Source organism: Notolabrus celidotus, chromosome 19 (assembly GCF_009762535.1).
Source record: "Notolabrus celidotus isolate fNotCel1 chromosome 19, fNotCel1.pri, whole genome shotgun sequence".
NCBI lineage: Eukaryota > Metazoa > Chordata > Actinopteri > Labriformes > Labridae > Notolabrus > Notolabrus celidotus.
Window position 1 is genome coordinate 24,037,095 of NC_048290.1, and position 11,441 is coordinate 24,048,535.

Here is an 11,441-nt window from a genome sequence, read left to right on the forward strand (position 1 = left end):
AAAAATAATGTAGAGGGCTTTTCCTTTCATATGAGCCATTTCTGACTCCAATTGATCAACTATAATTTAAGTTGTTAGTTGTTCCTACAACTTGGATAAGTGACAAGACTTTTGTCAGGGACTGTAAGCTCCAACACTTCAAACCCTGCACAGGAGGTTGAAGTTAGGTTGCACCAAGCACGGAATTCGTTATCGTCCCTAAATGAGTGTCATTGCCCTTTAAATAAACTATCCAATTACACTGTAGCGCGTCCTCCTCCTCGATTCGGCTGACAGTACGTTGACCGACTGACGGAGGTTCGGGGATGCTGCCAGGGCTGTCACGGTAACACGTCGAAGAATAAGGTAAGAGCGCTATATGAGACAATGTCAGCGGCAGGGTTTGTGGTGTTTGTGGTGTATCGTTCACTGAATGGAGGGTGACGGTGGGTCAGCGGAAGTCACGTTGACGGTTGTTTTGTAGCGAACAGCTGAACGTTAGCTAACAAGCAGAGATGTGACGTTCGTGAACGAGTCGGTCTTTTGAACGGCTATTTGAAAGGAACGGCTCCCTTCAAAGAGCCATAAATCCCATCTCTACTGATCTGAGACTTGTTAGCTCACTAGCAATGGGATTTATGGCTCTTTGAAGGGAACCGGATCTTGAGGAGCCGTTTCTTTCCAGGAGCTTTCAAAAGACTGGCTCTTTGGCTCATTGTTATATGTATTTATTTTTTAGAAGTCAACCAGGGATAACTCGTTTTTTGGTAGCAGTTATAAAATAAGATTTGGATCAGAATAATTCAAACTTACACATCCCACCAATAAATAAACTCTATTGGTGGGAATTATTCTGAAATATTAATTATAATTCAATTTTGCATTGTAAACATTCAATAAGATGGTGCCATCTCTCCATGCTTTGACAGTGAGATCACTATTTTGAATTTTCCCTCACCTAAAAAACTTTGTGGAACTATAAAAACTACGCAGGCTACAGATAACTTCCATGCAAAACAACTTTACTTTAAAATCTTCCACACAAAAACATTTTAAAAATATAGAAAAAATGTAAAAAAAAATAATATAAAAGAATAAATATTTTTTATATAAAAAATAGAATACAACTAGAATAAAAATGAGGACATTTTAAAAATGTGAATGCAAAATTGTACCCCCACCTGGTGTTACTACACATGAACTACTTTACAAGTTCTACACATGAACTACTTTACAAACAATGTAAATAATAACAAAGTGTGTAGACAATAAGACTCATGGGGCACGCAGGTGACACGTGAAGGCAGCGTGGGCAATCTGCCTATAAAAACGGCTCCGAAATGAGCGGCTCGCAACTGCGAATCGGTTCTCATCGTTCACTTAGAAGAGACGTTCAAAATACCGAGTCGTTCGCGAACGTCACATCTCTAGCTAGCATGACAGCATCTCAAACCTGGAGCTGAGAGCTACGGCTGAGAGAAGATCTTCTGTCTGGTGTCAAGTGACAGGTCAGTCGGTAGCAGAGGTGAGTTATACTAACACACCTTCACGTTGTAATTTACCGAGAAACACCGAGTTGTGCTCTTAATGAATCGGTTCCCGCGCTGAGTAGCATGAAGCGACATTAACTCAGACTTTACGGTAACCGCGGCCTGACTCACGATGTCTGTTTTGGAACAACATTATGAGTTGTCAGGGTTTTTCTACGTCCTAGTGCCCGGTGAAGGGTATCACAAGATCTCTGTAGCGTGAAGTCAGCTGCTATTTAAAGCCACTGTATAAAAAACAGAACTCATGTGCGGAGCTGCTTTTCTGTTTGATGGCAAAACGATTCAGTTACAGACACATCCAGTGCCAAAGTTGCCCCATGATGTTTACTACAGTGCTGGGATTTTTGGTGCAGGATAATAACCAATCCCTTTAGTCCCCGTCGTGGAGGAGAAGGCGCGGACTGTGTTCCAGCCCTCCTGCCTGCCTGCTCCAGCATATGTCATTCTGCCTGCGCAGGGTGAGTTACACAACCAGTCCGACATGCAAAATAGAAACACGTGTCTGTAGCTGTAGGCGGTGCTGAAAAAGACAGGTTTAGAGAATAACAAAGACCTGACTGGCACCAGAAGGGAGACATAAGTGTCGCTAGGTGTTCGGAGACTTCTTACCCAGAATTGACTGATTTATAAATGCTCTGCTGTGGACGATGAGAGGTACGGACTCAACATGTGTTTCCCTTTCAGAGAGAACAATGAAAAGAACATGATCAACGCCGATGGCTTCTCTAAATGCGAGGCGACCCTGCAAGACCCAGGCAGGAGGAGGAGGCCACCCGCAGAGATGCTCCATCTGCTTTCAGCTGTTATTGTTTGGCTGGTGACAGGAACCACCATCTCCAGCCTCAACAAATGGATATTCGCCGTTTACAACTTCAGGTACCCTCTGCTGCTGTCAGCGCTGCACATGCTGACAGCCATAGTGGTGGACTATGGGCTCATCAAACTGAGGGTAGTCCGCCACAAAGGGGCCGGAGAGCAGGACCTGACCCCCAGCGCAAAATCTAAGGTGTTCTGGTTGAGTCTGACATTTTGTGCCAGTATCGCCTTTGGAAACATGGGTCTGAACTATGTCCAGCTGTCTTTTGCACAAATGATCTACACCACCACGCCGCTTTTTACCCTGGCTATCTCCACGCTGATCCTGGGCAAGCAGCATCACATCATCAAATACACAGCCATGATGCCCATCTGCCTGGGAGCGTCCTTCAGCATCATGGGAGAGGTCCAGTTTGATCAGACCGGTTGCTTCTTTGTATTTGCAGCGACCATGTTGAGAGGTGTCAAGTCCATTCAGCAGAGTGAGTACTACTTACGCTTAGTCACACAAGTGTTTTCTGTCTCGTTTGTCCCCTCTTACTGATGTTAACTCTTTATTTCCTAGCCGTCACTCTAGAGATTAATATTTTTAATCTATAATTTTATTCAACTCTCAACTTCATCACATACTTTAGACATCAGATCTTAATTTAGAATCTTCCTGGGACACCGCAGCCGCCTGCAGTCCTGGAACATCTTAGTGATCCAGTGACACACCCGCACGTTTAGGTGGAACATATTCAGGTTTCCAAGGGAACATGGAACAAACAAAAACATGTGTCTGTGTGTTGCAATGGGAAGGGTTTCCACACATCCTGTGACATGCTGCTCTGTTGTGTTAGACTGTTTGGTCTAAGCCATAGGTGTTTCTTGCCCATTTTGGGGGGTAGTGAAGCACCCCTAAATTGAATCCCAGCACCCCTAAAAATTGAGATTTTTTTTTTATTTTTTTTTTATGCATGTCCTTTTTAACAAGCTAGAAAAGTTTCAAAACCATACAGTACTGGGTTGAAACGTAATATTTTAACAACAAAAATACAGCAGTATTAGTATTATTAGTTTATTAGTAGTATTTTTTAATTTTTATGTAATTTGTCATCTAGTTGAATACAATCTATTAGTATATTATTGTCAGTCCAAAGAGGGAGAGATTAAAAAGGGGAAGGAGAGGAGAGAGTGCAAGATCAGGAAGAGCCAGGTAAGAAAACAAACAGAGAACAGTGGCACTCAAGACTTATCAAATGATATAATACAGACAAGAAGGAAAAAGGCAGATATAAACATTGAAAAAGTCAATTTCTGTTAATGTGTTTTACATGTTGTGCATTGCATTTCAATTGAAAGTCCAAAAAATAACTCCAATGTCAGTTTTTGGTATTTTTGGTACTCACTATAGGGGGCTGGTTTACTCCAGAAACATACATACTGTTTATGTGTATGTTGAGGAGCTGCTGTATCAAAATGAGTTGTCTTTCCCCAGAAATTAGGGTTACCATATGTTTCTTTTATGATTCCAATCCATTCCTCTTTTGCTGTGGCTCAGCATTTAAATAACCTTTATCAGATGTGATGGTTTAGTCACAGACTTTCCCAAAAAGTGTGATACTTTTCTTTCACTAATGTGGGAATGAAATTGCATTAAAATGTACAAAACAGTGAAATGTATCTTGCCTGGTCAGGCAGCAGTCTGGATGCTCGGCACCCCTAAACATCAAATCCTAGAATCGCCCCTGCTCTCAGAAATCACTGAACGAATAGAGGAACAAGGCTGTGACCTTTTTATTGCTTTATTTTTCAGAGTTAGAAATGAAAACATGATGTGTAGCTTCAGTATGAAACACTTCCCAGAAAGGAGACAGTTTAATTGTCCCTACTTGATGTCATTGGTTTCAGTATCACCTTCATTACTTTATCTAGTACCTCCTTCATCTAATGTTCTGTGCTCTCTGTGGGATGAAGTTAAGTAGTTGGTTGGTCTCTGTGTGTGCAGGGGATTAAGCTCTGTAACGTCATTAGTCTCAACAACGTAGTAGTTGTCAGAGAGGGGAAAAAAGTAATGAGCTTCTAAAAATATATAGAGAGAGGCCTTTATAAGTTACATAACACTAAAGCAGATCTTCAGTTTTTCTCAGAAAAATGTCCTGCTGCATACCTGCAGGATCAGAGAGGCACGTCACGCTTACAGAGGCAGTCCTGTGACTGTCGGGTCATCAGTTTAAAGCCACTAACTCTCCAGTGTAGCTGCTCAGTGACCCCGCAGCACATTACTGCACGTGTTTTAAACTTGGACCTTTTTCTCTGTGGGGGTGTAGGTTATATAAACACACAAAGAAATGTACATTAAAGTCCTGCTTTTAATTTGAAGGGTTCCTTTTATAGGTCAACCAGATCTAAGCCTCTGCACTTTAATTTTATTTTTAATCTCAACTACAAACATGAGGTCAACATCGAGTTCCACGATGCTGTCTCAAGTTTCAGCCAGCTATTTTCATCCCCTCTCTCTCTCGTTGTTGTAACAGTTTGGCTTGTTAGTTTATGTTTCTCTGACACACTTCCACGAGGCACATGTTTTTTTATTTGACATCAGCAAAGAACTGAAACAGGTGTGGTGCTCTACATCCATAAACATACTGAACAGTGTTTGCGCCAAGCTGTCAAAAACAAAGGTTTCATGTGAGTTCTGTTAATCATGTTCCCAGGTATCTAAGCATATGACTTCTAGGTATTCAAACAGGAGCTTTGCATAACTTACCTCCATATTCCTGTCAACAGGCAGTTATTTTGACTAGAAAAACAGTAGCATCTATTGTTTAAACTGTCCCGTGAAGAACTTCATGTTCTCAAAACAGCTGAGGCAAGAAAACAAACAGTGTCACATAAGTTGTATCTCCAATGAGTAGAATATTTAGTTGAGAAAGGTGAGTTCAGCTCTTTGATATCTCTCAGGCTTCAAAGCCAAAGTTGAACAGTAACAAGCAAAGCAAAGGACGAGAAAATCAGGATTCAGAAATCTATTTTCATGCTCTCGATCACTTCTTTCCAGCCGTGCCTTGATTGAGAAGTGGCCAATGACGTGCCACAAAGACGTCATGGCAGTAGGTCAGCGGCAGATGCCAGTGGTGCTACGGCATGTCACTGGTCACACTACACCAGTGTGCTGGTTCCCTCACCGTTATGCCACCAGTATGCTACTTTACAATTTTTATAAATGCAACACAGTGATGTATTTAAAGGAATGTCTACGTGTTTCTGTAATGACATAAAAGTAATGTGGTCTTGGCTGGGAGCTAGCCTGTTAGCCAGTCAGACTTATCAATAGCAGGTAGAACCTCCATCATGGGAACCTTCCCTTTGAAGAAATACCTTAAATGGCTAACCTGCCGCTTTCAACGTGGAGGTAGTCGTTTTAACAGACACAGTTATGATTGGCATTAGGGATGTACATTTTAAGTATTTTCTGTGATCAATTTTGGGGAAATGTTAACTATCAATTATCGATTACTCAATTAAAAAAAACCATTATTATTCTCATGTCAAAAACAAGACCAAATATGTTTTTCACCCTAAATTATATTTTCTACAGCAACGAACTGCTTCTAACTGACGGTACATCAATCAATCAATCAATCTTTATTTGTATAGCGCCAAATCAAAACAAACGTTATCTCAAGACGCTTTTACAAACATAGGAGCTCTAGACCACTCTATGTCACATTATGAACAGAGACCCAACTTCAAGACAGGGTAAGACTCAGTCTGACCCCACCTTAATCCATCATGAGCATTGCACATCACAGTATTTAGCAAGTTACAGTGGTGAGGAAAAACTTCCTTTTAACAGGCAGAAACCTCAGGCAGAACCAGACTTATGTTAGACAGACCTCATGCCTGGACTGAGTTGGGTCTAGAAAGACAGATAGAGGGGAGTAAGAGAGAGAGGTGATAGTGATGAGACGAGTAGTAGAAGCTGTTGAAGTCCAGTACGTCCGTATCAGCTGGAGTCCAGAACGTCTGCAGCAGGAGGACGTCTACGGCAATCTACGACACAATGGAGCTCAGGGACTCCAGAAAGGTCTATGGTTAGTGATTTTAATAGGACAGGCAGAGTTAAAGTAAGTGATGAAGGGGTTGGGGGGGGAAGGGGATGAGCTAGGATCCCAGTGTGTTAGTGCGCCAGTTCCCCCGGTAGTCTAGGATATTCGGGTACAACATGTTTAACACTGATTATCAACGATCAGGCTCATAAAAATACTCTCCGTGGACACAGGCTTATAATGTGAAGGCTCATAATACTAACAGAAAAGTGCTTCAGACTCACAGAGTTCAGTTTTCTTTTACTTTTTCTTATTGAGAAAAATAAACATGTGTATTCGGTCAGGTGTCAGCCGGGAGCGCAACTGAGTCATAATCAGTCCAGCTGCAGAAAAGCTCAGACGGATCTGATGTTGCTGCTCTGCACACATAGCGTACTAGTAATTCCCACCCGTCTGTTGGCTTTGTATCAAAAGGTGGGGAAGTGACCTGTTTAAAGTTGTCAACCTTCGTGTCTGCGTCATTGTTGGCAGTAGCTGTGTAATGATCCTCTTTAAGAAGCGCTGCTGGAGACTTGACGCACAGCCATAGCCCCCAGCTGAGGGTCTCCACTGTGCGCAACACCTTAACAGCTGATTCACATCGAAACATGCTTTAAACTTCAAACACCTCCCTGATAGCTGAATGTAGTATGAGACCACATGAAGTTTGTTCCATGTGACAGAAAATTGAAAACAAAAACATGTGTTTTAAGTAATATCTTAACAATCAAAGAATCTATAATTGATTAATTGTGTACATCCCTAATTGGCATGGATGTTGAGCTGCATGTAATGTTGTATTATGCTGTTGCATTTTATCTGCTATTGATTGCTCTGACTGGTTTTAGTGGCCAGGCTAACAGGCATAAGGCACAGAACTACTGGCATATGGTATGGCCACTTTTTGGCGTGCAGTTTCCCACTTTTTCAATCCATCTGTCATTCCTCGTTTTGCTACAGCGTCCCAAAATATTACACAGAAAGAAACATTTTAGTAATGCACATGATATATTGAGAGTCTCCAGTCCAGACCGAGGAGATGAAAGTTAACATGAATGCTCGATGAACTCTCATGTTTGTAACCAGTGTGTTTGTTTTTCTGTTGACTCAGGTATCCTTCTCCAGGAGGAGAAAATCAACTCTGTGTTCCTGCTCTACCTGATGTCCATTCCTAGCTTCTGCATCTTAGCCGTGGCTGCTCTGGCTTTAGAGAACTGGGCCATGATCGAGTCCCCGTTGCATTACGACTGCCACCTGTGGGTCTTCATCCTGCTCAGCTGCCTTGGCTCAGTCATGTACAACCTGGCCAGCTGCTGCGTCATCACTCTCACCTCGGCCGTCACTCTGCATATCCTCGGCAACCTGAGCGTGGTGGGAAACCTGCTGTTGTCTCAGCTGCTGTTCGGCAGCGAGCTGTCCACCCTCAGCTGCGCCGGCGCCGTGCTGACCCTGTCTGGTATGCTTATCTATCAGAACTCTGAGTTTATCGTGAGCTTTCTGGACGCCCGCAGGGCCAAAGCTAAAGAGTCTGAACATACGGGTTTTCACGCTGCGGGTGGAGAGGACTTGGATAAAGGTTGTGCGTCTGACGCAGCATATCATCAGCAGAGGACGGACAGGAAACCGGAAGATAAGATGGACTGAACTGAAAGGATGAAGGGGAGAATAAAAAGTTGAAGGTTAAAATGATAAAGTGTCTCGTCTTTAAGAGAAGCAGACAGGAGTGTGACCATCATCACTTGACTGATGTTTTTTTAATTTTACCTCCTTTTTTGTGCCATTTTATTTTCCTGTGGTCACACAGACGTGGAGTCTGCAGAGGGGAAAGGTTGCCTTTAATTGTGGCGGTGACGGTTCAATGTTCTCCTTCATCTGTAAATCCTTCTTACGACATAGCCTATAGCGGTATATGCATGCATGAGCACACTTAACTGTCTGGTACCTCATGAGGTATTCACACTGACACTCATACTACTCCACTGTGAAAACGCTCTCACTGACAGAGGGCTCTAATCACTGTTTGGGTGGCTGTTGTGAATACTTTAGGCTGAAGGGAGCCTCAAATCTGAACGCGCACACTTAGTATTTTAGAAATATATTCATGGTACTGTTACCTGATACTGACCTGGCCCCGTCATGGTAAACAGACTGGGTTTTTGGCAGCTTATTTTTGCTAGATGAAGCGGGGAGCTTGTTGAATAAAAGGACTGCTGAAGTTACAATGACGGATGAAGCCAACATTTCTGTGCAATGAGACGCCTCTTTCCTCTACTGAAGCACATTTTTTAATAAGAGGTCTGAGCTCTGTGTTTTGTCCTCCCTTAAGAACCTCAGTGTGGCTTCCCACTTAAGGGCCTAGAATTTTTTTTTGTTCTCATACAGCTTGAAAAGACGCTCTCTGTAGAATTAGTCCAATTATTTCCATCCTTCACAACGGTGCGCTCACTGCAGCGCTCCTTCATAATTAGGTTCACGAGTTCTCTAAGGAGGGACACTCAACTTTAGCCGTCTTTTCCCAGTGGAAGAGAGGAGGAAAAGAAAATTGAGCTGCCTTTTAAGGTTGCTTCCTAAATCCTAACCCTTGTCAATTGTTACATTTAATTTCTCCTTTTTTGTGGGTAACATTTGAAAAAGTTGTCTTTCTTGAGCAACTTAATTCTGCTGGGCAGTGTTACAGTCTGTTCCCTCACAGTATTTGGAAGCATTTTGTTGACATGATTTTATTTTTTTGAAGAATATATTTTCCCCCCTCTTTGTAATATTTATGTGGAAGAAGATATTTATTTTTGAATGGCCATAGCAATCACTGGCTTTGTAATGCTGTAGATTCTGGTCCTCAAGTGTCTTGCACATGCACACTGGTTACATAAACCGTTACTAGTTTGTCCTGTTTTCTTTCTTCAGAGAAAAGTCAGGTTTACTAAGCAGAAAAAAGCATGCTGATGCAACTGAAAGCATTTTAAATGAGCCTGGGTGTCTGTCACCAGCTGTGCACTCCCTCCTACATGTATATGGTAAGCCAAATGTTTACTTATAAGCTTTGTTTTTTGTTTTGCTGTCATGTGTTGTTCTGATTATGGCAGAGATAATGTCTCTCACGTCCAACAGCTAACAACAAAGCCATAAATAAATCAAGGCACCTGCCACATTAAATACAACTTGCCATAAAAAAAAGACTATTTAATGTAGCTCTGATTTAGTATTTCAGGGCTGATCATTTGAAATTCCCATAATATCATTTTGCTTTTCACAAATCAGGTTTCAGCCACAATTAATGCAAGACAGATGAACCATGTTCATTTGGTTTAATATTTTAAAGATAATAAGTAGTGTTTCAGCTAACTTTAGTTCAAGGCCATAGGATCATGTACAGCAGGTCATGTCTCTGTTCTCACATGTTTTAATACCTCAGCTGTCAAACAGGACTTGGTATGCCCTCATGTTTATAGATGATTTCCTTTATGTCTTTCTAACATCCACTTAACACTGCAGCATGTGAATGATGGATTTTATTGTGTTCAGTTCTAGAAGAATTATCAGAACACACATGTTGGACGTATTCTAAAACGCACGCAGTTTTTAAATATCAGTACAAACTTGTAGACTTTGGCAGGCAAAGCAACTGTTGCACTGACGAGGCACGAAAAACTCCGCCCTCAAAGCGTATGGTTCCTGTGTACATACTGGTTTTGATTGTTTGCAAAGCTAGTCGGGTGTAAATAGTTATTTTATGATATTTATGTCTTTTATAGTCAAATATGGTTTAAACTGTGCTGGTTTAAGAATGAAACGTTTGCCTCATGCCTTATTTGGACACACTGTAGACAGGAGTGGTTTGATCCATGATCATTTTGTCAAATGTTTTTTGTTTGATGCCAACAGTTAGCAGCCACAGGTGCTTCTGTTAGAGGGGGAAGAGATGGGCGATACATACACATGATCTGAAACTGCTTGAATAAAAAAAACAGACTGGTTAAATAAACAATAAGGAAAACAACAAACTTTAACTGAGTCATTGTCTTTATCACTGTCAAAGTTTCACCATGCTTATTTTGATTTCATTCAACACATGCTTATGTTTACAACTCTTCATTTCTGCAAAAAACAATCCTTGACTTTGTTAGATGACTTTAATCATTGTGATCTTATAAAATGTGTGAACTCACAATAACATTTTAATGATCATTTGAAGGCTATGAAAGAAGTTTTTATCTTAATAAAAATAAATAAAAGAAGGCAAGCAAGTTTATTTATAAAGCACCATTCATACAAAGAGCAATTCAAAGGGCTTTACAGAGTTAAGAAGAAAACAAAAACAAGAACTCTAACAATCAACAAACACATAGCGCAAACACTTCAAACATTTTAGAAGCATTATCATTTTTTTTATGTGGTCAGTTATGTTTGATCTATTCTCTCTCTGTGTACTTATGTAACTTATGTATATAGTAAATAGTGTTGTCTTATTATCTATTTAAATTAGGAGGGATTATTCTAAACGATCAATCCCCCTCACTGCTCTGAAGTCCGTAACTTGCAGTCATACTGTCCCGGCCAACACAGAATCACAACTGATCCTGTCTTCCCCGAAATGAACCTTTAATCATTCCATTCATCTCAGAACTTCTTCTCAGGGATTAAGACTCGCAGATTGAATCTTTTCTGTGTTGAGCCGCAGCCCGAAGCTTGCTCAGACCTCTTGAAACCCCTGCAGGGTGCCCGTCTTCCCAACATCTTATAGATCCAATATCAGCTTAATTACAAAAGGTCATACCTTGTCAGAAAATAACCAATTTAAAATGTGACATTAAACGGACATAAGCATTAAAACATAAAATATTTTTAAATATAAGATCAAGAAAGAAAGAAAGTACAATTATTTTAATTATTAAAACTTGTTAAAATAAGTTAAAAGAAAATCCTTAAAGTTTATCAAAAATGTTAAAAGAATGAGTTTGCATCCATCAGTGAGCAGAGTAAGAAGCTAAAAAGAGCAATGTTTAAAAGTAAAAATATATATATA

The 11,441-nt window shown here is 40.8% G+C and overlaps 1 protein-coding gene across 4 annotated transcripts; it reads left to right on the forward strand.

Annotated features, from left to right (window-relative positions):
• The first annotated feature begins 135 nt into the window (after nt 1-135).
• slc35e4 (solute carrier family 35 member E4) lies at nt 136-10,419 on the forward strand. Of its 4 annotated transcripts, none has more exons than XM_034709468.1 (3): nt 136-345; nt 2,214-2,827; nt 7,530-10,419. In XM_034709468.1, exons 2-3 carry the CDS (start codon nt 2,233-2,235, stop codon nt 8,060-8,062), a joined length of 1,128 nt encoding a protein of 375 aa, XP_034565359.1. In that variant the 5' UTR covers nt 136-345; nt 2,214-2,232; the 3' UTR covers nt 8,063-10,419. The 4 variants fall into 4 exon arrangements, with proteins under 4 accessions (XP_034565359.1, XP_034565360.1, XP_034565358.1 ...); XM_034709469.1 differs by lacking the exon at nt 136-345 and adding an exon at nt 1,334-1,487; XM_034709467.1 differs by lacking the exon at nt 136-345 and adding an exon at nt 1,335-1,504.
• Nucleotides 10,420-11,441: the final 1,022 nt, after the last annotated feature.